Source organism: Suricata suricatta, chromosome 7, assembly GCF_006229205.1.
Source record: "Suricata suricatta isolate VVHF042 chromosome 7, meerkat_22Aug2017_6uvM2_HiC, whole genome shotgun sequence".
Taxonomy (NCBI): domain Eukaryota; kingdom Metazoa; phylum Chordata; class Mammalia; order Carnivora; family Herpestidae; genus Suricata; species Suricata suricatta.
The window spans coordinates 12,681,122-12,707,245 of record NC_043706.1 but is presented as its reverse complement, the minus strand read 5'-3'; the positions used below and the strand labels follow the sequence as shown (position 1 = coordinate 12,707,245).

General features: G+C 49.6%; 1 protein-coding gene and 1 long non-coding RNA gene across 3 annotated transcripts in view; one reads left to right on the top strand and one right to left on the bottom strand.

The window, feature by feature from the left end:
- Positions 1 to 26,124, top strand: part of GMPR (guanosine monophosphate reductase) — a 46,197-nt gene that overhangs the window by 2,287 nt on the left and 17,786 nt on the right. For both annotated transcript variants that reach the window (XM_029945451.1, XM_029945452.1), the window contains exons 2-5: positions 7,433 to 7,552; positions 9,978 to 10,061; positions 13,760 to 13,933; positions 22,853 to 22,934. In XM_029945451.1, the coding sequence (XP_029801311.1) occupies positions 7,433 to 7,552; positions 9,978 to 10,061; positions 13,760 to 13,933; positions 22,853 to 22,934 (460 nt within the window). The remainder of the gene's footprint in view (positions 1 to 7,432; positions 7,553 to 9,977; positions 10,062 to 13,759; positions 13,934 to 22,852; positions 22,935 to 26,124) is intronic.
- Positions 8,161 to 13,805, bottom strand: LOC115296963. The gene is made up of 3 exons (XR_003911168.1): positions 13,722 to 13,805; positions 8,386 to 8,624; positions 8,161 to 8,264 (listed from the first exon to the last, which is right to left on the bottom strand). It is a non-coding gene; the product is annotated as an uncharacterized LOC115296963 (long non-coding RNA).

Below are 26,124 nucleotides of genomic sequence, written 5' to 3'. Positions count from 1 at the left end.
CCTACACGTCCACATTGCAGGGAGAACTCTGTGCCCTTGGGAAATGTTTTCACGGTTCTGTTTCTGTGGGAGGTTGCCGGCTCTGGGAATGGATACCTAAGTTAACTGGACTTGCCTTTCCAGTTGGTTCTCCTAATAGCTTAGGTGCCCTGCTGGGTGTGTCCCATAATCTGCCTGCGCTGGTTGACATTGAGGGGTCTAGTTAGCCCTAGATCTAAGTAAGCTTCTAATTCCTTCTCCATGTTTTCTCAGTATGCTTGTGGATACCTGAAATTTCTTACAGGGAGTTAAAAACTTCTCATTGTGCCATCAGATATAAGCCTAAAATGGGTCGTCTCCCGTCCCCGCAGGCAAATTTGAAACAAATTCGAAAGCGGTCAGTTACGGTCTTTGAGCAGAACCAGAGAGCAGAGAGGCTGGCTGGGAAGGGAGTTTTGACTCTTGACAAGATTTATCATGCAACAGTTGTTTGCTTAGAGCCAGGCCTGGTGATGGATATCAGGCAGTGGGCAGAAAATAGAAAGAAAGGCAGAGTGATTGCCCGCTTAGACGTACTAGTGTTCCTGTAAGGCCATTTCCGCAAATGGAACATAAAATGATTTGAGGTCAGCTCCCAGAGGCAATGGGTCCAAGTGGAGGTGGCCCAGGTGTCCTTCCGTGATTATGCCAGACAGGCAGTCATCTCTCAACTGTCCCCCCTTTTCATTTACTCATGTCTTCTCAAGCCCCTGGTACTCGAGAATAAAGTCCCCCAGGACTGCTGGGGAGGGGGGGCCATGTGGGTAATCCATTCAAAGGAAGTCACATGTAAGCATGAACTTTGCCTTTCTCTGATGCACTGAGGACGTCCTGACATTCCTTGACTCCCAGAGCAGTTCTTGCGGAAACCCCACTCCTGGCTCTGATGTCCCACCTGAGCCCTTAAGCGAGGGTAAAATTAAAAAAAAAGAAAAGGAAAGAAAAGAAAGAAAGAAAGGAAAGAAAGACAGAAAAAAAGAAAGAACAAACGTACTAACAGCCATAACTTTGGAAGTCAAGGCGTGAAGAAATCTGCAGTAGAGAATTGGCCATGTGTCCTAGGACAGAGAAGACACGACACAATGAGAATGCAGTCTTCTTTTAAAACTCACTAGTGATTCTTTACACCGGTGGTCCAGGGGGAGGTGGACCGGATCCAGGAGGGTCTGGTCAAGCCTGGTGGGGGGCACAGCACATCGGCCCACAGGGGATCAGAGCATGGCAGTGGAGAGACTATCGGGCTGGGAGCAAGCTGACCTGAATTTTAGTTGAGGCTGTGCACTACTCTATACTTCAGTACCTTGGCTCTATGTTAGTTTCCGAGGGCTGCTGCAAGAAGATACCGCAAAATTATGTGGCTTACACAATAGAAATTGATTGTCCCCCAGCCCTGGAAGCTAGGAGCCCCAGATCAAAATGTCTGTAGGCATAGGATCCTTCTGAGTGCTGTGAAGGGGAACCTGTTACATTTCTCTCTCCTATCTCCTGGTTGTTTGCACACAATCTTTGGTGTTCCTTGGCTCAGAGAGGCATCCTTCCTATCTCTGCCGTCATCTCTACATGAGGTTCTCCCCTTCTGTGTGTCTGTCCAGATTTTCCCGTTTTGAGAACACCAGTCCTGTTGGGATGGAGCCCTGCCCTACTGACCTTGATCATCGGCAGAGACCTTATTACAGATAATCTTTTAGCGTTTCGGGAGACGCAGTTCAAACCGTAGCAGCCTCTATAAAATTTTGCTCTGTAAAATTAAAGGGTGCGGGTACCAACGTTCTTAATGAGTGCTTCGGGATCCCCTAGGGAGACACTCCAAACCGCACAGTGTCCCCCACAAACGTTCTCACTAAGTAACGGAGCATCTTAAGCGTATGTATTTTGGAAATCCTCCTGGGCTGATCCTCAGGGGCACACAGATGCTGGGCTGGCCACTGGGGTCTTTTCCCTTTGGAGAGCCCCATGGCTCTCTGGTGACGTTCATCTGCACAGACTTCTCGAAATCCTGGCCGCTGGTGGCAATGCCAGCAAGGGATGGAACGCATCCGACAGAGCTGGGCTGGGGCCCGCCAAGCATTGCCCTGAGAACCGCTGGGGGCAGGGAGGCCAAGGTACAATATCATTCTTACCTCTTGGCCAGACATTAATTTGTGCCACATTTCTGAGCCGCTCACCAGAACTATAAAGATAAGAGAGATTGTCCGTGTCGGCTAATTTCTAGGTGAGACAGGTAACGGATACATTTATTTAATAAGAGAATTGCTTTAATTAGTACCACCTATAGATTGGGGCAAAACGAGCCCCTGCTCCATACCCTGCTGCGGGGGACCAGCCCATGCACCACAGTCTAAGGGTCCCTGAGTAGGGGGTTGGTGTCGGCAAAGTATCTATAAGAAAGAACACAGACAAAGTGAATGGTGGCAGTATTGCACTTTACTGTGATGCTTAGGATCTTTATATACCACAGGTGATTACATTTTGTCTTTAATGATCACATTGTTTGTAACTCTGAGGTTTTAGGGAAGAATCACATGTTCCAGAAAAGATTATTATTTCCATAGGAAAGAGAACAATAACATAATTTATATGTTTCATATGTTAGTTTCAAAAACAGGTATAGTTTAATACCTGTTTAGTAAATATTAACCAAAGCTTAAGAGAAGGCTATTTTTCTTTAAAGGTGAACATGATGATTTACAGGTAAAGTGCCCCTGACCAGGAAGGGAGTTTCAATCTGAAAATGTGCCCACTCATCGAAACTATAATTAAAGGTCATAGAAAACTAACTCCAGTCTCTAATCCATCTTGATCAAGAGGTCATGCACACATTCTCTAAAACAAAGGAAAGCAGGACCCAACAAGCCATATGACACTGTATGCTCAGTCTCCCAGGAGAGTGACTCAATCCCGATCCTCAGCTGAGGGACCCGACTGCACCAGGGGCGCACCCTCCAGCTATGCTAGGCATATGTGCGTTCCTCCTGGTAGTTCACAGCGGGATCTCAACAGGCCTTTTGGCTGAATGGGCCCCCACATCCTGCCTCTGCTTCTCTGTCCCTTTCTCACTGGACGGGGCCAGAGCGCCATGCCTTTTCATGGCGCCCGAGTTCCGGGGACTCGGAATCCTGGAATTCCTGGCCCAAATGACTGAAGGCTTATTCCAAGGCTTGCAAGGAAGGGCCTCTTCCTAGGGTGTGCTTTCCCAGGGACCTATGGTGATGCAGATGCGCTCTCCCCCACCCTCAGAGAGTGGCCACGTGGCAGCTGTGTGTGACAATGGATGTATGTGTGCAGAGCTTAATGTACAGACCCGGGGGGTCTGTGTGTGTACATCAAGGTTCGGGTGGGACAGGAAGAGGGTGTGGACTGGAGGCCAAGGGCTGGCTCTCCATGACACGGTGTCCTGGTACTTTCCAGGTCACTAATGTTTGTCAAGGTAGGAGGATAGGACCCCGAGGAGAAAGCTTATACTTAGGTAGAAGCCTGTTAACTTGATCATAATGTTGAGATATTTAGAAACGTGGTCGTGGGCCTCCCTTTGTGCTTTTGGCCCCCACATGTCGGGCTGTAGGACTGACTTTCATGAAGTTGTGTTTAAAGGGCAGGAGAAACATGCAGTTTTGAGGTAGGGGAGGGATAGTTCATTACTTTCTGCTGCCTTCCAAATTGGGCGAATCAGAGTGGGCATTTGGAGATAGTGCAGTTGGTGCGTTGACCAGCTATGGCAGATGAAATACCAAGTTTTGTCCCTAGGAGGCTGGCATATTTAAAATATCTATTTCTCTTAGTGAACAACAGGTGTATTTTATGGGGGGGTGTGTGTGTGTGTGTGTGTGTGTGTGTGTGTGTGTCTTTTGGTTTGTGTGGGTAAGATCAGGGAAGATAATCAAAAACATTTTTAAAAATTTATTTTTATTGAAAACAATTTTAATTCCAGTATAGTTAACATAGAGTATAATTGATATTAGTTTCAAGCGTTCAGTATGGGGTTTCGACACTTCCGCACGTCACCCTAGGCTCCTCATAGCAAGTGCTCTCCTTAATCTCCATCATCTGTTTAACCCATCCACCCCCCTCTCTCTTTTGTAACCATCAGTTTGTTTTCTAGAGTTACGAGTCTCTTTCTTGATTTCTGTCTCTCTCTCTCTGTCTCTCCCTGTCTCTCTCCCATTTGCCTTTGTTCATTTGTTTTGTTTCTTAAATTCGACATATGAGTGAAATCGTTTGGTATTTGTCATTCTCTGACTGTCTTACTTCACTCAGCATAATACTCTCTAGCTCCATCCATGTTGTTGCAAATGGCAAGATTTCGTTCTTTTTTTAAAAATTTTTTTAATGTTTTATTTATTTTGATACAGAGAGAGACCGAGCATGAGAGGGGGAGGGGCAGAGAATCAGAAGTGGGCTCCAGGCTCCAAGCTTATCAGCACAGAGCCCGATGTGGGACTCAAACCCACAAATGTGAGATCATGACCTGAGCTGAAGTCGGAGGCCTGACTGACTGAGCCACCCAGTTGCCCCTAAGGTTTCATTCTTTTACATGGCTGAATAATATTCCATTGTGTATATATACCACATCTTCTGTGTCCGTTTATCAGTTGATGGACAGTTGGGCTGTTTCCACAGTTTGGCTATTGTAAATACTGCTGTTATAAACATTGGAGTGCATGTATCTCTTGGAATTAGTGTTTTTGTATTTTTTGGGTAAGTACCCAGTAGTGCAATTGCTGGTAGTTCTATTTTTAACTTTTTGAGGAACCTCCTCACTGGTTTCCAGAGCAGCTGCATGAGTCTGTATTCCCACCAACAGCCCACAGGGGATCCTTCCCCTCCACATCCTCATCAACACCTGTTGTTCCTTGTCTTTTTTATTTTAGCCATCCCGACAGGTGTGAGGTAATATCTCATTGTTGTTTTTTGATTTGCATTTCTCTGTAGTTTTGATTTGTGTTTCCCCAGTAATGAGTGATGATGAGCATATCTTGGCCATCTGTCTTTAGGAAAATGTCTATTCAGGAGGTCTGCCCATTTTTAATTAGATTGTTCATTTTATGGGCATAGGGTTGTATGAGTCCTTAAATATTTTGGATACCGACCATTTATCAAATATGTCACTTGCAAATATCTTCTTCCATTCCCTAAGTTGCCTTTTAGTTTTGTTGATTGTTTTCCTTCGCTCTGCGGAGGCTTTTTATTTTCATGTCCTTCCAATAGTTTATTTTTACTTGGGGAAGATAATTTTATTTCTCATTCTTAGAATTAAGGATTGTGCGGAATCTACCACAGGAGGACGAGAAATAAGGGCAGGAGTTCACTGTCAAGGCTGACCTTTCCTCAGGGAGAGCTCCGTTTTTTTCCATACCGCAGCTAGGTCTTGGGGTGCCTAGAAAAAACCCATTGTGAGCTCAGCTGGCCTCCCCACGTAGCTGCCCTCCCTGTGAGTCTTGGCAGGAGCATGAGTAATTTGAGACCAAGGAATTCTGATTATTTTAAGCCTGCCAAGCCAGAACCGTAGAGTGCCATTAGCAGTCCAGAGGGTTGCTAATAGACCCCTACCGTTAACCTCTCAGAATGTAGATCTAGCTTGCTTCCCTGAAGTCCAGCCAAGGATCATAACGAAGGAAGTAGAGAAAGAGAGGAGCTGCCGCACCTCTTTGTGGAGTTCCTGCGTTCCATTTCTTCTCAGCCTTGATGCTTGAGGCCCGTGCGGACGTGCCCAGCACACCATTCACCCGGAAAGCCTTCTGGGAGCCTAGTAGAGAGCAAGCCAGAAAGGCTAAGTGAGGTGTCCCATGGTGTTTTTCGGAGGACATGTTGATTGTAAAGTGAAAGTTGCCTTGGGGCGCCTGGGGACTCCTAAGCGTCAGACTCTCGGTTTCAGCCCAGGTCATGATCTCATGGTTTGTGAGTTTGAGAGCCCCGTGTTGGGCTCTGTGCTGACAGCGTGGAGCCTGCTTGGGATTCTCTCTCTCCCTTTCTCTCTGCCTCTCCCCCACTTGTTTTCTCTCTCTCTCAATAAATGAATAAACTTAAAAACAAAAACCGTCAAATGAAGAGGGGTAAGAAAACTAGATAAACAGTGGTAGGGAAGGATTATTGCTGATCTGTTTGTGTGTGTGTATGTTACTGGTGATCCACGCAGGATTAACGTAGGTAGAAATTATTTCAGAGCCCACAGATCTGCACCGTGGGTCTCCTACCAGTTCTCCTGGGGGGAGCACCTGCATTCAGGATGATCTCAGGTCCCTCAAGGTCCAGCCCAGGAAGCAAACCACGCTGAATATGTAAAACAGGAAGTGTAGGGCAAATATCCGGACTCAGCTGAGATGCCATGTGAGATGGTGAGGCACCCTACAGATTGGCAGCAGTGAAAAGGGGCTTCCAAAGGGAAGGCAATCACTTCTGATGTCACTCCCTGAAAGCTGGAACTGAGGCGCCGCCAGAGGTCTTTTGACACAGGCCCGCCTCCCTCGTCCCACACCGTCCAGCACTTTTCCACTTAGTTTCTGCATTGGCTGAACTGGGCCAGAAACCAGCCTGGGCACTGGAGCCTGCAGGGGGGCGGCCCTCCTGTGGCAGGAGGGGAGCAGGAAAAGGGTGAAGAATGGACCCACCAGCAGGCAGGCCTTGGATCTTCGTGGGTCAAAGTGGTTCTGAGTCGGCTAGCTCTTGGCGCTTGCGTGGCCCTAGCACACGAGTTTTGCTTCGCCCACCATCAAGGCTTAGCTCTTTTGAGTTCCCCACAGCTGGCTTCATCACTAGGGCCCTGAAGTTGGAGTGACAGGAGACTCCTTCCCTCCACCATTTGCATGTCAAAGGAACAAGTGTTAGTTTGCTTAGACACCTGCTCCCTGTACTTCCTTTCAGCTCTTTGAAAGAAGCTCACAATTAGAGAGCAGCCCAGAAGGGTGACAGGTTAAGGGATTCACGATTTGCGCTCGCTGTGGGGGACATGGGGCGGGTGGATTTGGAGTGCCTGCTTCTCTCTGTGGGGAAGACTTAAAGGGAAAGTCATGCCTGGCAGGAAGGGTGGAGCAGAATGGTCCCTTGGGAATGGTCCCTCCGGTGCCTGCAGGTGGGAAAAGACCGCAGGCACTCTGATGTTTAGGGCCTGGATGGATCCGGCTGGGGACAGAAGGCGGCAGGCAGTGGGTTGGGAGCAGAGCTGAAGAAGAGCTTCCGCCTCCGAGGTCTGGTTTGGTGACAGACACACCAGTGCCTTGTGCTGCGTCAGCTTTGCCCCTGGATGACCGCCTGGTTACTGACTCCCCAGGAACACACGGCGCAGCCCCTAAGAGACCGAGGGACACGCACTTGCTTTTTTTTTTTGTTGTTGTTGTTCTATGCCCCTGCTGCCAGACTCTAAAAATTCTTCACAGGACACTTGAAGAGCAAATCGTTTCTTTTCCCCTTTTGCAATTAGGTGGATCTTGAGCGTACCTTCACATTTCGGAACTCGAAGCAGACCTACTCAGGGATCCCCATCATTGTGGCCAACATGGACACCGTGGGGACATTCGAGATGGCAGTGGTGATGTCACAGGTAGGATGGCAGGCTTTATTTCCTCTGCTGCTCACCTGGGAAGGGTGGTCAGGAGCCCATCCTGGACTTGCTCGGACACAAAGAGGAGAAAACAGACATTTCGGGTCATTCACTGTGGCCGAACTATTCGGTTCTGAGTCTGATGGCTGCCGGGAGGTACTTCTTTTCCTTTCTTTTCAGTCAGAAGATGGGTGGAGTCTGGACTTGGCATTTAAGGAGGTGGTCTAGGTCTGCACCCATTTCTTCCTTGGAAATGCTCATGGTGGTTTTAGAAACGAGAGATATCATCAAATTAGACTAGCGTCATAGTATAAAAGAGTGACTTTGCCTTTAAAATTGAGGCGGGGGGCACCTGGGTGGCTCAGTTGGCTGAGCATCTGACTTTGGCTCAGGTCATGATCTCATGGTTTCTGAGTTCAAGCCCCGTGGAGGGCTTGCTGCCATGATCAACCTGTCAGTGCAGAGCCTGCTTCGGATCCTCTGTCCCCTCTCTCTCTGCCCCTCCCCAGCTTGTGCTGTCCCCAGAATAACTAAATATTAAAAAAAAAAAAAGTTAAGGCAAACCTGCGTTTGTATGCAGTCTGTGCCATAGCATTTATTACCTAATTAGTTACAAAACAGTTACGGAGCACTTACGTGCCAGCCAGCAGATATGACATGTGTAATGTTGTTACAGCCCCTCCAGGTGGATTCCTTTTTCCTGATGAGGAAACTGAGGCAGAGAGTAAGAGGAGAGGTCACTTGGCTCAGGGTTTTCAGTTGAGTAGAGACAGACAAAGCCAAGATTCAAACCCAGACTGATTCTGGAATGAGGGAGTTGCCTCCCAACTCACCTGGACAGATAACCAGATAACGGTAGAAGCTCAAGGTCCCTTTTGGCCAGTTCACCAGTCTCACTTCCTGTAAGGGGATAGCTAGTCCCCTGGCCTTGGGAGAAATATAGGAAAAGCCATTCGTGGGCAGGACCTTTGTCCCACACAGCTGTGTCTGCGATGCAACACATCGTATTCACCGGAGGTGTGAAGTGTTCGCCCCTGACGTGTGCAGTGTGCGTCCATCCCATTGATAATGCCTGCCAAGGGAAAAGGTAAATCCAATTAGTTGAAAGAGCTTCTCGCTGTGGGCAGCAAGTCAAACCTCAGGAGGTGTTTGGGTTCATTATTAGCCAGTGATTAGAAGGAAGATTTTCAAACAAATTATGAATTAAAAAAGTGGAGTAGGGGGTGGTCTGTCTGACTTCGTGATCAGTTGTATTCAGCCCCCACCGAGCCTCGACCCGGAGGCTAGTGAATTAATTGCTAAAGGAATTTGTATTTTTTTTCCCTCCTTGTCTTTTCCTTGCTCTGCTCTGTGATCAGCCATTGCCACTTATGAATTATGTATTGGTATAAAAGTGGGTGGGATCAGGGAGCAATTAAGTAATCCTGATTAATTCACATATCAGATCATTAGTCCATGAGAATCAGAGCCTGCTGTGCCCTGCCTGTCTTCGCAGGAAGGACTCCCATTATGGAGACAGTGGAGTGTACGTTGAAACCGAATGTGGGTACCATGACCTTTCTGTTTCTAGGATCAGCAGTGATAGCGTGAGTTAATAAAGCTATGGAATTTTGGAAGGGGACATTGTACTGGGGGAAATAAACCCAGAGGAGTGAGGAGAGGGTCCTGACAGAGAAGGAACCTGAGCTCTGCAGGGATAGGCATTTGATTCTGGCCTTTGCCCCCCTTCCTTGGCCAAGCAGGGGTTAAATTCCTTAAGCCCCATTTCTGTCTGCAAAGCCAGTATTACTGTATGAGGTTGTTCAAAAAGGTAAGTGACATGAAATGGCGTGCACAGTGCTGGTGTGCGGAAGTGTCGATGTTGGATTGGGTTGAAAGTCCCTAGAGTTGGGATTGTACATGTAGAATTCCCTCCCTCCCGCCCTCACTCAAAAATACCAACCACCTGCTGGGTTAGCTTTTTTTTTAGCAAGGCATGTTTAGATCTTGAACACAAAGAAGAGCTTTCAGGTGTAAATTGGGGTTCTTTTGGGTTGGCTACGCAGCAGGTGGCCCTCGGGCCGCCCTTAGGGGCAGGGCCCCCGCAGTCTGCTGCTCTGTGCGGGACCCAGAACCCAGACGGCGGGCCTGGGCAGGGTTCTGAGAACGCTTCCTTTTCCCTCCCTCCCCAGCCTCCGGGCAGGGCCTGCTGAGTCCGGGAGGCAGTGTTGTCTGATGGAGTTAGAGTGAGAAACTCGGTTTTGTGATTTCACTGGTCACACCTTGTCTGTTTCTAGCTCTTCGCATATTTTAAGCAAATTAAGCGTGAACACCAGGACCTCCTAATGCTTTTGTGTTGTGGGCTCACCCTTGCCACCCGGGAGGTGGAGGCGGGGGAGGTGGCTCCTGTGACTTCTTGAGCTAAAGGTGCCCTTCTGTTCCCTAGCACTCCATGTTTACAGCAATCCATAAGCACTACACCTTGGATGAATGGAAGCTGTTTGCTGCTAATCACCCCACATGTCTGCCGGTAAGAGTACACCCTGGGTATAAAGGACATTGCTTGCAGAGGGGGGATTTGAATCAGCAGCGGAAAGATGTGCGGAGTCCTTAGAGAGACCTGAGCAAAGGCAGTAGGGGGCCCCTCCCTTCATGAGCCAAGAAAATCCTTGTCCGTAGCCTGTTTTGAAAACGTAGGCTGCCCCTAACAGGAATATCTGTTCCCTTGTTTTTCCCTTGAAACATTACACATTATGTCATGAGAGCCTGTGGAAGGGACCCGTTCTGTCTGAATGGTTTTTTTTGGCCGGAGGGAGAACATCTAATTACAACAAGTTGTTTTGGAGTGGAATAGACAAAGTGCCTGGGAGGAAGCTGCGAGAAGACGGATGCTAACGAGAGCTGGCGTGGACGTGAAGAGCAGGGAGCCCTCTGCCTGGCTGCTGGGAATGCAGATCGGGGCGCTTGCTCTGGAGGCTGGTTTGGCAGTTACTCAGGTTAGACACCCAGTGCCGTGCGACCCAGCAAGTCCATTTCTACGTGGAGACCTCACCGATAGAGCACTATGTGGCCCCACCGAAGCCCATACCCAAGGGCTTGTCACTGCGTTATTCGTAAGAGCTCAAAGGTAGACATCACCCAGGTGTCCGTGATCCCGTGAATGAATACACAAGACCTGTTAGGTCCATGCCGGGCACTCTTCATTCATCCATCAGAAGGAGTGGAGTCCTCACTCATATGCCACAGCACGGACGAACCGTGAGAACACTGTGCTGCGTGAAAAAGCCAGGCGACGAAAATCTGTGTCTGTTTACACGAAATGGCAAACCAGGCCAACCTCCGGAGACAGAGTAGATTTTGGTCATTGCCTAAGGCTGGCGGGGGAGCAGGGAGGTGGGAATTTGAGGGTGAGGGCTAACCCATGCGGGAGCGACCGATGTTTTGGGGTGACCCATGTTTTAAAATTGTGATGGCGGATACACGACTCTGAATATACCAAAAACTATTGGACTGTGCTAACTGGGTGAGCTGTGAGGTATGTAATTATATCTCAATAAAGCTGTTATTAAAAAAAAAAGGCAGTTCGAAAAGAAGAAAAATCCCTATTATTATGTAGCACACCTGACTTGCCACCTGGCGTTCTGGGCCAGCGCCCACAGAGAAGTTTCTTTGCGTTGGAGACGCTGCTCTCCTTGTCATCAGATCGTGTGTGATTAGGAAGTGACTTCACGTGGCACTGCTTTTGAGCTGATGCTGGCCTGTTTTTCTCCCCCCACCCCGGCTGCTCTGTATGTGGATTTTGATTCATGAGACGGTGGTTTTGGAGATACAGTCATTTTGGCTTACTGCCAGGTCTTTTCGTTTTTCCCACAGTGTGTTTGAAATGACTTCTAATTGCAGCACCTTCTTCCTCTCTTTCTAAGTGTAAGAGTTGCCATGGGAAGGCAACTGAGCGGCCACTCTGCCGTGGAGAGCTGCGAACACTGACAACCCCCACTTGCAAACCTGGGATGACCCGAGCCATTTGAAAAGCACCAGCGGCCATTTTATTGCAGGTCAGATAACAGGCGCCACCAGGACCGACGACCCCCACTCTCAATCTGGACTGTCTCAAACTGGAATGCCTCACCATGGGATTCAGCATCCCCCTCCCCACCGAAGCAAACAGCCAACTGAATCCTGCCACCGTCCAAAGATGCCCATACGTGGCTATCAGCCCACCTGAGCTCAAACCCGGAACTTCTGCACCCATGAAAGACCTTGCTCTCCCATATCAGGCGCGACTCCCCTGACTCCCCGCTCCAGAGTCACGGAACCTCGCCCGGGAATCGCCGATCCCAATAAAGGCCTTCTTGGCCCCATAATGTGGTCTCTTTGTCCTCCCATCTCTGCCTCCATCTATTAAACCTTACACTAAGGAGTTTGGAGAGTAATGATTCTTTTTTTTTTTTTGTCATACCTCCGACTCCCGTATTGTCGATTGGCACCCTGGCACCTGGCACCATGACCAGCTGTGATCGTTTGGCTTCCCACTTTGCCACCACCTTCCTCCCCCCGCCGCCGCTGCCGCCGTCACATTAAAGGCTAATTAAAAATGTCGAATTCTCGGTAACACTGAGAGAAATGAACCAATCTCAAGTTCCGCTTGCCAAACCCGAACAGCAACGAAAGGGAAAATGGGAAAGGTCGCGCTGCCCTAGTGGGAGGGACGGTTGGGGCTGGCGCTTCTTAGAATGTCAGCGGCAGCACTGAAAACTGGTGCCAACGCAGAGAACGAGAATACACATGGATCAGGTGGCCAGGCTGTGTACACACGGTATCTGGGTTGTCACTACATTGTTGTGACTCAGGGGCACTCCTGGGCAGTCACAGAGGATATGCACGTAGGTCCCCCATCTGGGACTTCTGACTTAGAGAAGTGACATAAAACATTCTCATAAAAGGGGAGATGCCGACTCTGGGCAGAATCCCATGGCTTAGTGGCACTAAGGCATAAATTACTAAAAACACATTTTTCCCGCAAAGAGCAGATTTTCACAGGAGGGGGTGGGTTGGAGAGCGTCGGTGCTGTGGAGGTTGGGGAAGGGGGTGTTCCCAAGGAGCGTTTGGTGGCTCCAGATGTGACAGATGCAGTTGGGAAAGATCATTTCAGGCTTAATGGGTTTTTTGCATTGTTTGGACATTTTTCTCTTTTAGTAGGAGCCCTGGGTCTTGCAGCTCTTTGCATAGGTTACGATTTGCATGTTGTGATACTACTGGATTGGGTGTAAAAATGAAAGTAAGACGGATGGGGGGCTGGGTGGCGCCATCGGTTAAGTGTCGGACTTCAGCTCAGGTCATGATCTCACAGTTTGTGAGTTCCAGCCCCGCGTTGGGCTCTGGGCTGGCAGCCAGGCAGCTGCTTGAGATTCTCTCTTTTCCTCTCTTTGCCCCTCCCTCTCTCTCTAAAAAGAAATAAACTTAAAAAGAAGAAAAAGGAAGGAGTTCTATCAGAGGAGTTTTAGGCATCTTCCCCTCCCCCCTGCTTCCTGTGCAAGATGCTCAGGGGGTGGCCACAGCTTTGGCTGGAGGAGGCCCGTGTTCACTGGCCATGTCTGGTTCTTCCTGCCTGTCCTCGTCTCCAGGAAGAGGAGAATTCACACCGGTTCCATAGTCCAGAGTTCCACATAGCTTGAAGAAATCAAGGAAAAGCCAAGGAGTGGGTTTCCTGAATAATTAAAATTGTATTTACTGGAGGGGCACCCGGGTGGCTCAGTAAGATGGGCATCTGACTCTTGATCTCAGCTCAGATCGTGATCTCGAAGTTTGTGAGTTTGAGCCCCGCATCAGGCTCTCTGCGGTTGGCATGGACCCTGCTTTGGATCCTCTGTCCCCTCTCCCTTTGCCTCTCCCCCACTTGTGCTTTCTCACTCAAAAATAAACACTAAAAAAAATGTATTTACTGGAAAGATTCTATGGCTGGGGTTCAGCATTAAGGACATATGCAGTTTACTGGGGGGAAAGGGAGCTGAAGCCAAGTGTAGTTAACCTAATGAACAGACCACGAATTTCCTTACCTCTTCTGTTGTGTGTTTCCTGAGCACATCTACCGTGTGTACTTGACCTGGGTACACCTCAAAGAGTCTCTTCGCCGTCCTCAGAGCATAGGAGAGTGGGTGGGGGCAGGGTCTGAGTTTTGACTGCTACTTACGCCTCAAGTCTTGTGCCTCTTCGTTTATTTTGGTACAGCACGTAGCTGTGAGTTCGGGCAGTGGGAAGAGCGACCTGGAAAAGATGAGCAGCATCTTAGAAGCTGTGCCGCAGGTTAAGTTCATTTGCCTGGACGTGGCCAATGGGTATTCAGAACACTTTGTGGAATTCGTGAAGCTGGTGCGTGCCAAATTTCCAGAACATACCATTATGGTAGGTATGGCGGAGTACCCTCCAGATGGGGGTGTGGGGGGCAGAGAGAGGCTTGTTTTCTGTGTGTGTGTGTGTGTGTGTGTGTGTGTGTGTGTGTGTGTCGGTGGTTTCTTGTTGAGACAAGTGGAGAATCATCACAAAGAGGCGGCGGCGATGGTAGGTCTGCAGACTGGCTCTGGATCCATAGAAAATAAAATCCACATCAACATCACAAGGTGTTGGCTTTTTATCTCTGCTACACGCTATCAGATGTTTCTTACCATGTGCTCCCCTCGAACAAAGGTTTGTGTCCTTCTTTAACTAAGGAGTTTATTTTTAAAATTTTTTTAATGTTTTTTTTTTCTTTTTGAGAGACAGAGACAGTGCGAGCAGGGGAGGGTCAGAGAGAGAGAGGGAGACACAGAATCCGAAGCAGGCTCCAGGCTCTGAGCTGTCAGCACAGAGCCCGACACAGGGCTCGAGCCCATGAACCGTGAGATCATGACCTGAGCTGAAGCCGGACGCTCAGATGACTGAGCCACCCAGGCGCCCTAGGCTGTCTTTCGTGTCCTTTCCCAATTAGGAACATCTTCACTGGTCAGAAAACTGTATTTGTGTTTCCCAGGCAAGGTGGATGTACTGAAAAAGGGACCAGATGCTCTCGGGGGGAAATTTGGGCTTTTGGAAAATCTGTGTCATAATCACGTGTGTCTTTAGTTAATATGACAATTACAGGGTGGCCACTAGATAATTTACCTGTGTCTCCATTTTTTTTTAATTTTGAAGTTTATTTCTCCTCGTATCTTATCAGCGTAAGGAAGTTGGAACCCAGGAATTTTTTCTCTTAGTGGAGTTAAGTCTTCTGTTAAGGATGCACAAGGATTTTTTAAATGTGTATTGTTATGCTTTCCAATTACAGGAGAAGAAAGAGTCAAGAGTTTTCCCAAGGCCAGTCCACTGTACAGTAGGAGAGGTTGGTAGGAGAGGTTGGGTGGGAGACTGAAAACTTCATTTTACCCTCCCTGACAGTGCTGTGACGTCACTGGTGTTTCTCCTAACGGTCATACCGCTTGTTGAGTACCTACCGGGTTTTAGAAAGTTCACATCTGTTCTCTGTCTGTAAGGAATGGAAGCTGCTGCCCGGTTGTGTCACTGAGGAGGAATTTTAGGCTCTCATCTGCTCTTACGCGGTGGAGTTTTCACAAGGTCACACCAGTGTGGACCAGCTAAGCTGGGGTTTGAAGCCAGGTCTGTCTGTGCCCAGTATCTGGTGTCTTGAGGTGCGTCTGCCCCCAGCCATCTGTGGTAACTTTTGCTCATGCAGGAGAAACTAGAAAGCTGGACTCCCGGGAAAGTGGAAGCCCCAGCCCTTCAGCTGAGACCGGGTAGTCCTCAACAGTATGTGGTATTAAATGTAGATTCTGTGAAACACCGCCTGGGTGACAGTAGAAAGAGTGTGACAAATATGTGTTGAGGAGACCTTTGTTTACTCCTTGTGGAGAAGGAGATAAGGCATTCCCTGGGCTGCTGTTGCCCGTCCTTCTTTGAGGTGGCATGGTCTACATCTTTCCAGATCTTTCCACGTCACCTCTAGTGTGTCAGTGGTGCTGGGGATAGACGTGACTGATGAATTTGGGAAGTTGTCCTTTACCTCCACTGGCATTTTAGGGGTTAAGAGGGAGTTCCGATGGGTCAGGCATGAGAAATGACTCGGATTTGGTGAGGCGACTCAGCGGTCCCACTTCCTTTCTCTTTAGTAATTCTTGCCTTAAGTTGTGAAGTATGACCTCCCTGCAGAAAAGTGCTCAGCAGCTGGAGGTTTAACAAATAGTCCTAGCATGGGGCGCGTGGGTGGCTCAGTTGGTTGAGCATCTGACTTCACCTCAGGTCATGATCTCATGTTTCGGCTTCCCACCTCGGCCTCTGTGCTGACAGCTCAGAGCCTGGAGCCTGCTTCAGATTCTGTGTCTCCCTCTCTCTCTGCCCCTCCCCAGCTCATGCTGTGTCTCTCAAAAATAAATACATGTAAAAATAAATGAAAAAAAAATAGTCCTAGCATTACGCAAGCTGTCCATTGTACCTACGCTCAGAAGCCCCTACTCCCACTGAAGATGGTTACCCCCACCCTGACTCTAGTGATCACTTCCTTCCTTGCATGTCTCAGATTTCACCACTGTTGGTCTCTTAACACTGTTTAATTGTGCCTGGTTTTGAACCTTGTGTAAGCAGTAACCCTGCCTGCATAGGTCTTGAGTCGTCTTTTGCTCCCCAGTATATTGAGAGACGGCCACATGGTTTTATGGAAGCCGAATGGCTCTCTGCGGGAACAACTCTGTAACTCTGTGTCCCACACGTGTCGCTTGCCCCTCCTCCTTGCTCTACTTTGCCGCGGGTTGTAACACCCTTAGAATCACTAACTTAGTGCCCCTGGAGTTGGTGTGAGCTCAGCCACACTGGGGAAGTCACGTAACCTTCTGAATCTCATTTTCTATACCCATAGAAAGAGGTCAAGGATACTAACAGCTGGAGAATTACGGTGGGGATATCACACGGCGTGACGTGTTGTCAACGGCGCTGTGTCCACAGACAGCAGTTCGCCGGGTGTGAGGACCACTGGGGGCATATGCCCTGAGCTCCGAGGCAGAGATGGAAGGTTGATGGAGAAGAAAATAGAAGGTGGGATGGGAAGGTTATTTGTTTTTGTTTTAAGACCAGAGAAAACATGTGTCGCTTCTTTCTGAAGGATAATGATAGCAGAAATCGGAGGCGCCCGGGGGGCTCAGTCGGTTAAGTGTCCGACTTCGGCTCAGGTCATGATCTCAAGGTTCTTAAGTTTGAGCCCCATGACGGGCTCTGTGCCGACGGCTTGGAGCCTGGAGCCTCTTTCGGATTCTGTGTCTCCCTCTCTCTCTCTCTGCTCCTCTGCTGCTCGAACTCTCTCTGTCTCTCTCAAAAATAAATAAACATAAAAGAAAAAGAAAAAGAAATCAGTTGGAGCCCCAGAGCTTTCTATCCTGTGCTCCCCGACAGTGGGCTATGAGTTTTAGCTCACAGCTGGCCGGGCCGAGAGCTGAGGCAGGCTGCCCGCTGTGCAGCCCAGAGAGCCCGTGTTCCACTCCTCAGAGATGTAGCCGAGGGGTCAGCCGTGCAGGAAGTACAAGGGAAAGGGCATTGTCACTAGTGCAGAGCCCCAGGGTTGCTATGGGGATGAGGCTGGGAGGGGGAGCTTGGTGCAGACTTCCCACGGCCCCGTGGGCACCCGCCACCAGCAAGTGCCCCTTTAGCGTCTGCTGGTTGGCTCAGGGATGGGTTTTCATTGTTCTTGTTGGTTTCCCAGGGGGACGTTGGCAAGGTAGATGGTTATTTCTAAGGCATTCTTTGCTTGCACTGACCCTTGAAATCTGTCATTCATTTGGAAACCTCTAGTACTCTTAACACCCTTGGTTTGGGGAAGTGGAATTTCTCTTGTGGCTTTTGGATGCATTGCCCTTAGCCAGTGGTTGGGGACTGAAAGGTATGTAATACAGATGCCGAGTGTCATTATGATCGTTCCAATGCAGTGAACAGAAGAGGTGCTCAGAAATGGGCATGGTAGGGGCGCCTGGGTGGCTCAGTTGGTTAAGTGTCTGACTCGTAATTTCAGCTCAGGCATGATGCTTCATAAGATTGAGCCTGGTGTTGGGGCTCAGGTCATGACACTTCATGAGATCGAGTCCTGTGTTGGCTCTGTGCTCGCAGCACAGAGCCTGCTTGGGATTCTCTCTCCCTTCCTCTCTGCCCCTCCCCTGCTTGCACTTTCCCTCTCTCAAAATAAAGAAAGATTTTAAAAAAGAAAAGAGGTGGTCCAGGTAGCGGCTGGGAGTTCTGGGCATCTGCAGGAAGGCATAAGGGGTTGACCTGCCGCCCCGTTTCCCCGTGCATTGTGGGTTTACGTGTGCACCCATTTTCCTCGCCTTTCACCTCAGACACTCCCTGCCCCTTGTAAGGAGGGCAGATGCAGGGATTTTTAGGACGCTTTGGCAGAGAAGGGTCCTGTGGAAGGGCTGGCTGTTGGAGCGGTGAGGTAAGTCCTCCAACCACGTGTTTGCCTGGCGGCTTTCCGAGAGGAAGGCAACGGTGAGTCCCAGGTACCGAAGAACCCAGCACGGGGCGGATGAGCCCCGGCTCTGGGAATGCTGTCAGGCCTTCGAGCACGGTTACTTGCGTCTACTCTCATTGATGTGAAACTCCATTTCAGGGAGCTCAGGGAACTTTCTGCAGATCACACAGCCAGGACGAGGTGGGCCTGGGCCTGGAGCCAAGTGGCCTCCCAGCTTGCGTCTTCTGGCTATGCCACACCGCAGCCGGACACCAAGCCCGCTGGAAAATGCTTCTGTGCTGGTGGCCCTCCCTGACGTCCTGAGGAGGGAGGTCGGTGGCACCTGATCCGTTCAGAGTAGACGAGAGGCCCAGCTCTGCGCCGCAGGGGAAATGCCACGTTAGCCACCGTTGCCCGAACCCCAGCTAGCCACGGGCACAGCCTCCTCGTTTCGGTGCACGTCCCGTGGCCAGTTGCATGTCTGCATTCTTGCTGCACACTCAGTGTCACCACCTGCTTGTCCCTCTTCCCGACGAGGCGGACGCTCTTTAGAATTCCCTGCAGGTTGTCAGCGTGGCAGCCTTACCGGTTGAAGCACAAGGGAGTGGATATGGCTGACAGACCATAACCTGCCAGGCCGAGTTGCCCGGATTTCCTGTTGTCGCCATCTTCCCGGAACTGTGGCAGGCACCCAGGAAGGGCCTCGGATCCGGGTGATGTTTGCAAGCCCCGCAGCAAACTTGGGTTAATGGGCCCTGAAAGGTGGTCATTGCCTTGATGGTATCTCCTGTTTCCCGCTTCCGTGGGTAGGTGTAGGGACACTTGTGTGCGCTTGGGAGAAGGTGCTGGCATTAACGTTCCGTCACCTTCTGTGAGAAGCCGGCAGGCTGTGACCCCACCGGCCAAACCTGGCCTGAGGCTCTTTTAGGCCCCCTGCCTTATCTCCTCCTTGAGAGAGGACTTTTCTTGGTACAGGGCCTCAGGAGAGCCAGTAAAACTGGGTAAAGAAGCTATTGTTTATTTCTTAAAAATTTTTTAATGTTTATTTTTGAAAGAGAGAGAGAGAGAGAGAGCGTGAGCATGGGAAGGGCACAGAGAGAGAGAGAGAGAGAGAGAGAGGGAGGGAGACAGAATCTGAGGCAGGCTGTAGGCTCTGAGCTGTCAGCACAGAGCCCAATGAGAGGCTCACACTCAGGAACCTCAAGATCACATCCTGAGCCCAAGTCAGATGCTTAGCCGCCGGAGCCATTCAGGCACTCGCAAGAGGTTCTTGTTTAATAGGTACAGACCTTCAGTTTGGGATGATAAAGAGTTGTAGGAGCAGATGGTGGTGATGTCTGCACAACAGCGTGAATGTATTCATTGCCGCTGCATTGTCCACTTAAAAATAGCTAAAAACAGTACATTTTATGTTACATATATTTGACCCCAATGAAGTCTTAAAAAGTAGTAATATAGAGAAAGCATTCTTTTTTTAATGTTATTTATTTTTGAGAGAGAGAGAGAGAGAGCGAGCAGAGGAAGGGGAGAGAGAGTCCCAAGCAGGCTTCGGACTGTCAGCGCAGAGCCTGGCATGGGGCTGGGCTCGATCTCATGACTGTGGACATCATGACCTGAACTGAAGTCAAGAGTCGGATGCCTAACCGACTGAGCCACCCAGGCGCCCCAATTCAGCAACCATTCTTAACTGGAGGGACTAGCATTGTCCTGAGCACCAACTGAGGGGCAAGCCCTGTCCAGAAAGTGAATAGAACTTTCTTTGTGAACCTTATCGGGACAGCACCAAGTGGGTGTGGTTAATCCCACTTGCTAGCAGCATAAATGGACTCAGAGCTCGCTCTTAGTGACATGGTATGTGTGGGGCGGCCAGTCCGTCCCAGGTCTTTCTGAACTCATGCTGCCTTAGATCTCTGGGTCTAAAGGAAAGCTGGAAAAATTGGGGCAAAACAGTCTTGGTTTTGCTTTTTGCCTGAGGACATCTTTTTAACCTTGTTGCTTTTCATAGTCTTTTCCCTGGGCCCCCATGCTCCCCTTGACCTGGAGGAGTGGGGGCCTGGACGTGCTCAGCCTTTCCTAGGAGAGAGGTGCCTGGTGGAAATGGCCTGCCTGGTCTGGTGCCCCACCATCCCGGGGGGTCCAGAGCTTGCGCTTTGTCACGAGTGCCAGGAAATGAGTGTGTGCCTCAGATGCAGCCACTTTCCGTCATGCTATCTGTGTCACGTAGGCGGTGCTGGGGGCCCAGATGGGCTGGATCCTGGCTAATCAGCCTGGCCGGCTCGTGCCCGCATCCTCCTGAGTCACCCCCATGCACAGCTTCCTGGGCCGGGACTGGGGCCATTCCCTGACCAGAGCTTGTCCTGTGGTCATTGTCATTTCTGATTTTGCCTTTCTCCTTTTTCCCTTAGTTTTGCTTTCCTTGGTTTCCAACTTGATGGGCCAGCTTTTTGCTCCTGAAGGTGGAAACTCACCTGTCCTGCCTGTTTCCTCAGTATTTTTTTTTAAGTGTATTTATTTATTTTGAGAGAGAGAGAGTGAGCAGTGGAGGGGCAGAGAGAGAGGGAGTCCCAAGGAGACGCCACACTGTTTTCGCAGAGCCCAATGCAGGGGCTCGAACTCACAAACCATGAGATCATGACCTGAGCCGAAACCAAGAGTGGGATGCTTAACTGACTGAGCCACCAGGCGTCCCCCCTTGTTGATTTTGTTTTTAACAAAATTTAGATTTCACTATTTCCTTCTCTTCCCCCTAACATTATACAGAAATCCCTTAAGCATTTTCTGGTGCAAACTAACCAATCTTAAAAACACCACATAGGTGAACTGTTCCCATTTCAGTTCACAGATTTGCAGTTTTACACTGTTATAAATAAACAACATACATCCTTGTAGTTAAATCTTTGATGTCAGCTACGATTATTCCCTTGGGAGAGGATCCTGGAAGTAACTGACCAGATCAAAGGACGTATGCAGTTTTGCGTTTGTTCTATATGGACAATTGCTTTCCAGAAAAACTTGTACTAAAGTAGATGTTGCACCAGCGGAGATAGTGTCTGTTTTCTCCTTAGTGTTTAATGTTTATAGTCGTTGATAGTTTAAGTGAAAGGTAGTACCTCACTGGTGCCTGAATTTGAATTGCATTCTTAGTGAGGGTGAGCACTTTCCCTGTGTTTATTGGCCACTTAAATTTATTAAAAAATTTTGTTTTAATGTTTGTTTATTATTGAGACAGAGAGAAACAGAGCATGAGGAGGGGAGGGGCGAGGGAGACACAGAATCCGAAGCAGGCTCCAGGTTCTGAGCTGTCAGCACAGAGCCCGATGCGGGGCTTGAACCCACGAACTGTGAGATCACGACCTGAACAGAAGTCGGACGCTTAAACCACTGAGCCGCCCAGGCTCCCCTTTAATTAATTTTTTTTTGTTTGTTCATGTCTTTTGACAGTTCTTTTGTGAGTTGTTAGCACTGTTTTTTTTTTTTGCAGATTTAGGAGAGCTTTTATAATGTTAGTTAACCTTTGTCATGCATACAGGTGTTTTCCTCTGCCACGTTATTTGCCTGTTACTTAGGGTTGTTGATTGTATGAAACGTGTGTGTTTGTACGTACGCGTGTATCTTTCACTTTTATGCTTATTCCAGGTAATTTGAGGCGTTCTAAATCCGGGAGGACACAACTTTTAATTTAACTCTGGAATCCATCTGAAGCTTGTTTTGGGGACACAGTATCCTCAGTGCTCTGGTCTTGTTTCTGGACCATCTAGCATTTTCCATTGTCCTATGTCATGGGATCAAAGCAGTGTTGAGCCTTCCTCATTCACTTTTCCAAGATAGTTTATACAGAGTTAAAAGTCACTTGGTCTGGGTTAAAAAAAGAAAAACTACCCACTTCCTTCCCCGGGAATGAATTCACTGAAAAGACAGTGGGGCTTCAAAGCAAAAAAAAAAAAAAAGAAAAGAAAAAAAAAGAGTGACATGAGATGCATTTCCCAGAATAAGACTTTGTACAGTTGTGAAAATTCAGTCAGGCATCTCGCCAAGCATCCTATGTACCAGCTGGAGAATTCACAGGGCAGGGAGTCGTAATGAAAAGGGCTATTTTCGTGCTCCCAGGCTCCTGCGGTGAAGGAACTTGCATGATGTCCAAACCAGATGCATCTTTCTGGTGTTTAGCTTCCGCTGCATCCTGGTTTCCATGTTTATTCTTGGGGCCACAGCCTCGTGTTCTGAAATCAGAGCGTGCTGCGGTGCTGCTGGTCCGCCAAAGCTCAGCTGCCCTTTCCTATCTAGGTGGGGCCGGCCCTGGGGCGGACACCCCGGCATTTTCCATCGGTGAGACCGTCGCTGGGTTTCCTCATTCTGAGCCCCGAGAGTTCCTTAGAAGTTCTTCAGGGGTTTTATAGTCTCTGAAACATATTCCCAACAGGAAATGTTACGATCACCTGAAAGAGCATTTCATCGCTTGTGTGTATTTGACTTCCCCGCAAGATTTTGTGTTGGCCCCCATGGGCACGGTCAAAAGCTCTGACCTAGATCATCTCGGGTCTCTTGTAGTTCTAAAATTATACGCCGGCGTACCTTCTGCTCCCAGCTCGCTGGGTGTGGTATCGGTGTTGGAGTGTGTGTTCCTAGCGCCTAGAGGAGCAACGCAGGGAAACGTCCTGACCCACCGACTTGAGATTTCATGTAGAATCAGGAATTGAGTCCATTGCTTCCCCTCCCCCCTCCTTTCGGCCCCAGGCTGCGTTGCGGCTTTGGACATTCTCATATGCCCTCACGTGGCTGTGCGTCCAGGTGCGGGTACTTCATTCAGCCATCTTTGTATCGCCAGGAGTTCGTGATCGTAGGCTGTGTTCTCTCTGTCTCAGGCCGGGAACGTGGTGACAGGGGAGATGGTAGAAGAGCTGATTCTTTCTGGAGCAGACATAATCAAAGTGGGCATTGGACCAGGTAAGGCTTGCTGGGAAGGCCAGCAGAGGCTCTTGGAGGGGCCCTGGGATGTGGGGCTGGGGGAGACTGGAGACGGCCAGGAGGGAGCCTGTGGGTGACCCCACCACGAGGGTAAAGTGCATTTCATTGGAAGTATGACACCACTTTTGGAAGTTGAGCTTCCAGAAGGTCTTTTAGGACATGTCACTGGGTTGCCACCAGGGTATGTCTTGAAGGAGCCGGGATGTGGGTAGAATGTGAGGTGCTGGTTTTAGAGCATTAATGTAAAGCAGAGAATGCAGACGTCATTAATGATCTTGTATACCTTGAAGAGGAAGGTGAGAGGGCAAAGAATCATGGGGACAGTTAATGGACATGAATGACTCAAGTCATTGCACAGAGGCATGCACCTGTGAGGCCACATTTGAACTTGACTCCTGGCCCAGTCAGTTACTACCCCTGGGTCCTCACCTGATCCATAAGCATCTTGGATTTTGCCCATATTCTCGTAGGCATTCTCTCCCAGGAGCACCCATTGGCATCTTGAATGGAGAAACAAGGCAGAACCCTTCTGTCCTTATATTGGGTGGTACCATCTTCTCTTGGGGCCAGTTGGCGTTCACCTTCTCCTTTGGCTGTACACAAACATGAACTTTCATGTTTTCATATTCTTCCTTGCACATCCATTACTAAACAAATACTGAAATTGGAGGGAAGGAAAGAAGGTATACATTTTCAGCTGGGAATAAAAAATAGCAAAGATTTTTTTTTTTTTTAAATATCACCCATTCAAAAAAACACTATCAAAGAAGGAAGCAAACCATAAAGCAATGCACGAGGAGTGTGGGAACTCACTGCTGGAGGCTGAAGACCTCATTGGGTTGTGACTTGGCCCAGTTAGCAGCCTGGAGGGGCCAGGATGTATATGAAGAGTCTTGTGGGCCCCTCAAAGTACGTGAGTATTTAACATACAGGGACATTGTCAAGATCGGGCTTTTGAAATTGCTGCACAAGCCAATGGATAACATCTGAGCAAGAGGAAATGCAGCTCTGGTCTTCACTGGGCGTTGGTCATCTTTGAAAAGTCCACGAGAGGAGAAGACCCAGTTCTTACTTATAAAGAGCTCTCCACTTAGGATGTCATAGACTGGGCTACTAATAGAATAGGTTCCAAGCAGACGGGGACACTCCCTGGTCACCTGTATAATCAGAAATAGTAGCAAGTGTGTTCTAGCCACCGCTGAGGTGGGTGGGTGCTTTGCAGGGTGTGAAGAGTGAGCAGTCCACTGGGCTCTCAAAGAGCCGTTCTTGATGTGATCTTGAGCGTTCAGCTGCACTTGTTTCCTTCGTGCATGTCCTCCACGCGTACATGATGTTTCCCCAGAAGATTTGTTGCATTTCCCTTATCTCTGTGTGTGCCGCCCCCCACCCCTCCCAGCCCGGGTGGGGCCGTCTATGAGAACAGAAAGGACTAAACAGAGTACAGAGCTTTTCTGGAGCCTTTACATTGATTGCAGATGCTCATTACATTTCACGAAGTCTTTTAGTGTAAAAACACTGAGTATTCTCCATGTGAACAACAGCATTAAAAATGAGCACCCCTCTCCGGTAACTGGAAGGAAAAACATGTATCCAACTTCTCCTTTGGACCTGAGCATTAATCAAGACCATTCCCATGCCTTGTTTGATGGCACTTTCCAAGAAAGGTGATCAACCCGACCGCCATAGGTCTGTCACGTGGGCAGAGCTCTGGGACCCTGCCGTGATCCCTGCCTTCCTGCAAGGATCCAGCCATGGCTGGGACAGAAGGCGAAAAGCCAGGGATGGAGCAGAAATGATGAATGAATTCTATGCTGCAGGCCCGGTGGTGGCGGGAGGGGTGGTGCAGAAGGTGCCTCGGTGGAAAGAGGAGCTTCCCGGCTCCAGGATTGCAAGCGACACCTGTTGTCAGGATGGACATCAAGAGATGTATTCTGCCCTGCCACTGGACGGGGACAGGGGGAAGGGGGGTCCCCCGTGCCTCTCAGGTTTTCTTGCTGAATCCAGTCCTGGAAGTATAGACACAGTTCTCTCTCTGATCCTGTCCTTGAAGATACCGGCAGAGATTTGGGGCGGTGGGTGCGCGAAGGCATTGTTAGGGGGACCAGGATAAGAGGAAGGGTTCCAGGCACCTTGTCCCCAAGCGTGGTTGGCAGTGGAGTTCAAGCCCCATCGGTTGAGCCGTGAAGCATGTGGCTTAATTTCACGCATTCTTTTGGAGACTATTTATAGCCGCCTTGCTATGCACCAGGCTCTGTTCTCAGCGCGGATCTGCAACAATGAATATCCAGGGAGCTTACCATCCAGCAGAGAAAACAGAGTGCCTGCATTCTTACTTGAATAATTATTTAAATGCTTGTTTTGAAGTGAGTGTTATGTCAGAACAACCTGCTCCCCCTCCCCGCCACGTGGTGACATTTAAGACGAAGCCAGAAAGATAAGGGCTGGCAGGTCCGGGGGCTTGGTTCACAGGGAGCACTGGACAGAGAGAACATGGAAGCCCGGTATGGCCGGTGCGTGGGGATCAGGAGGGAGGGGGGTGGCAGAGGAGGGCAGCAGGGGGACATTCGGAAGTTCAGTCTGGGTGACCTTGGGGTGTAGGGGCGCTAACAAGCCCTGAGCAGGGGTACCCATGCTGGGGATGGTGGTGCTCTTGGCATGACTCGGCCTGGATATAGAGGATGATACTCTGCTGACGGGTCGGTCGGGGCTCGGGGTGACTGGGGGAAGGCAGAGAGCAGAGGGCAAGGGGGTGAAGGCATCCAGGCGGCTAGTCCTGAAGCAGCAGCTGACCCTGCAGCCCAGGCTGGACTGGGGCTCTGGACAGGGTGGGCCGTCGTGAAGCCCGAGGCCGGGGCCTGTCGACAGACCTGGTGGGGAGCAGGTGCAGGGAGGGGGCTAGTGCCGCTCCCTTCACCCCAAGGCTCACTGCTGTCCCCACGGGCCCCGTGGCAGCCCCCTGGCAGCCCCAGACTGGCAGTTTCACAGGCGAGAGTGTGAGGCCCAGAGAAGTTAGAAATTGATCAAAACTGGAGGTAAAGAGGCCGTGGGAGGAGCCTGAGGGGTCCCTTGAAGCATACTGTGGTCGTGAGGAAAAGTGAGGTACTTGGAAAGGGACGGAGTGTCCGCAGGGACAGTCCATGTGGCCTTGAGGCAGGGGCTGATGGCACAG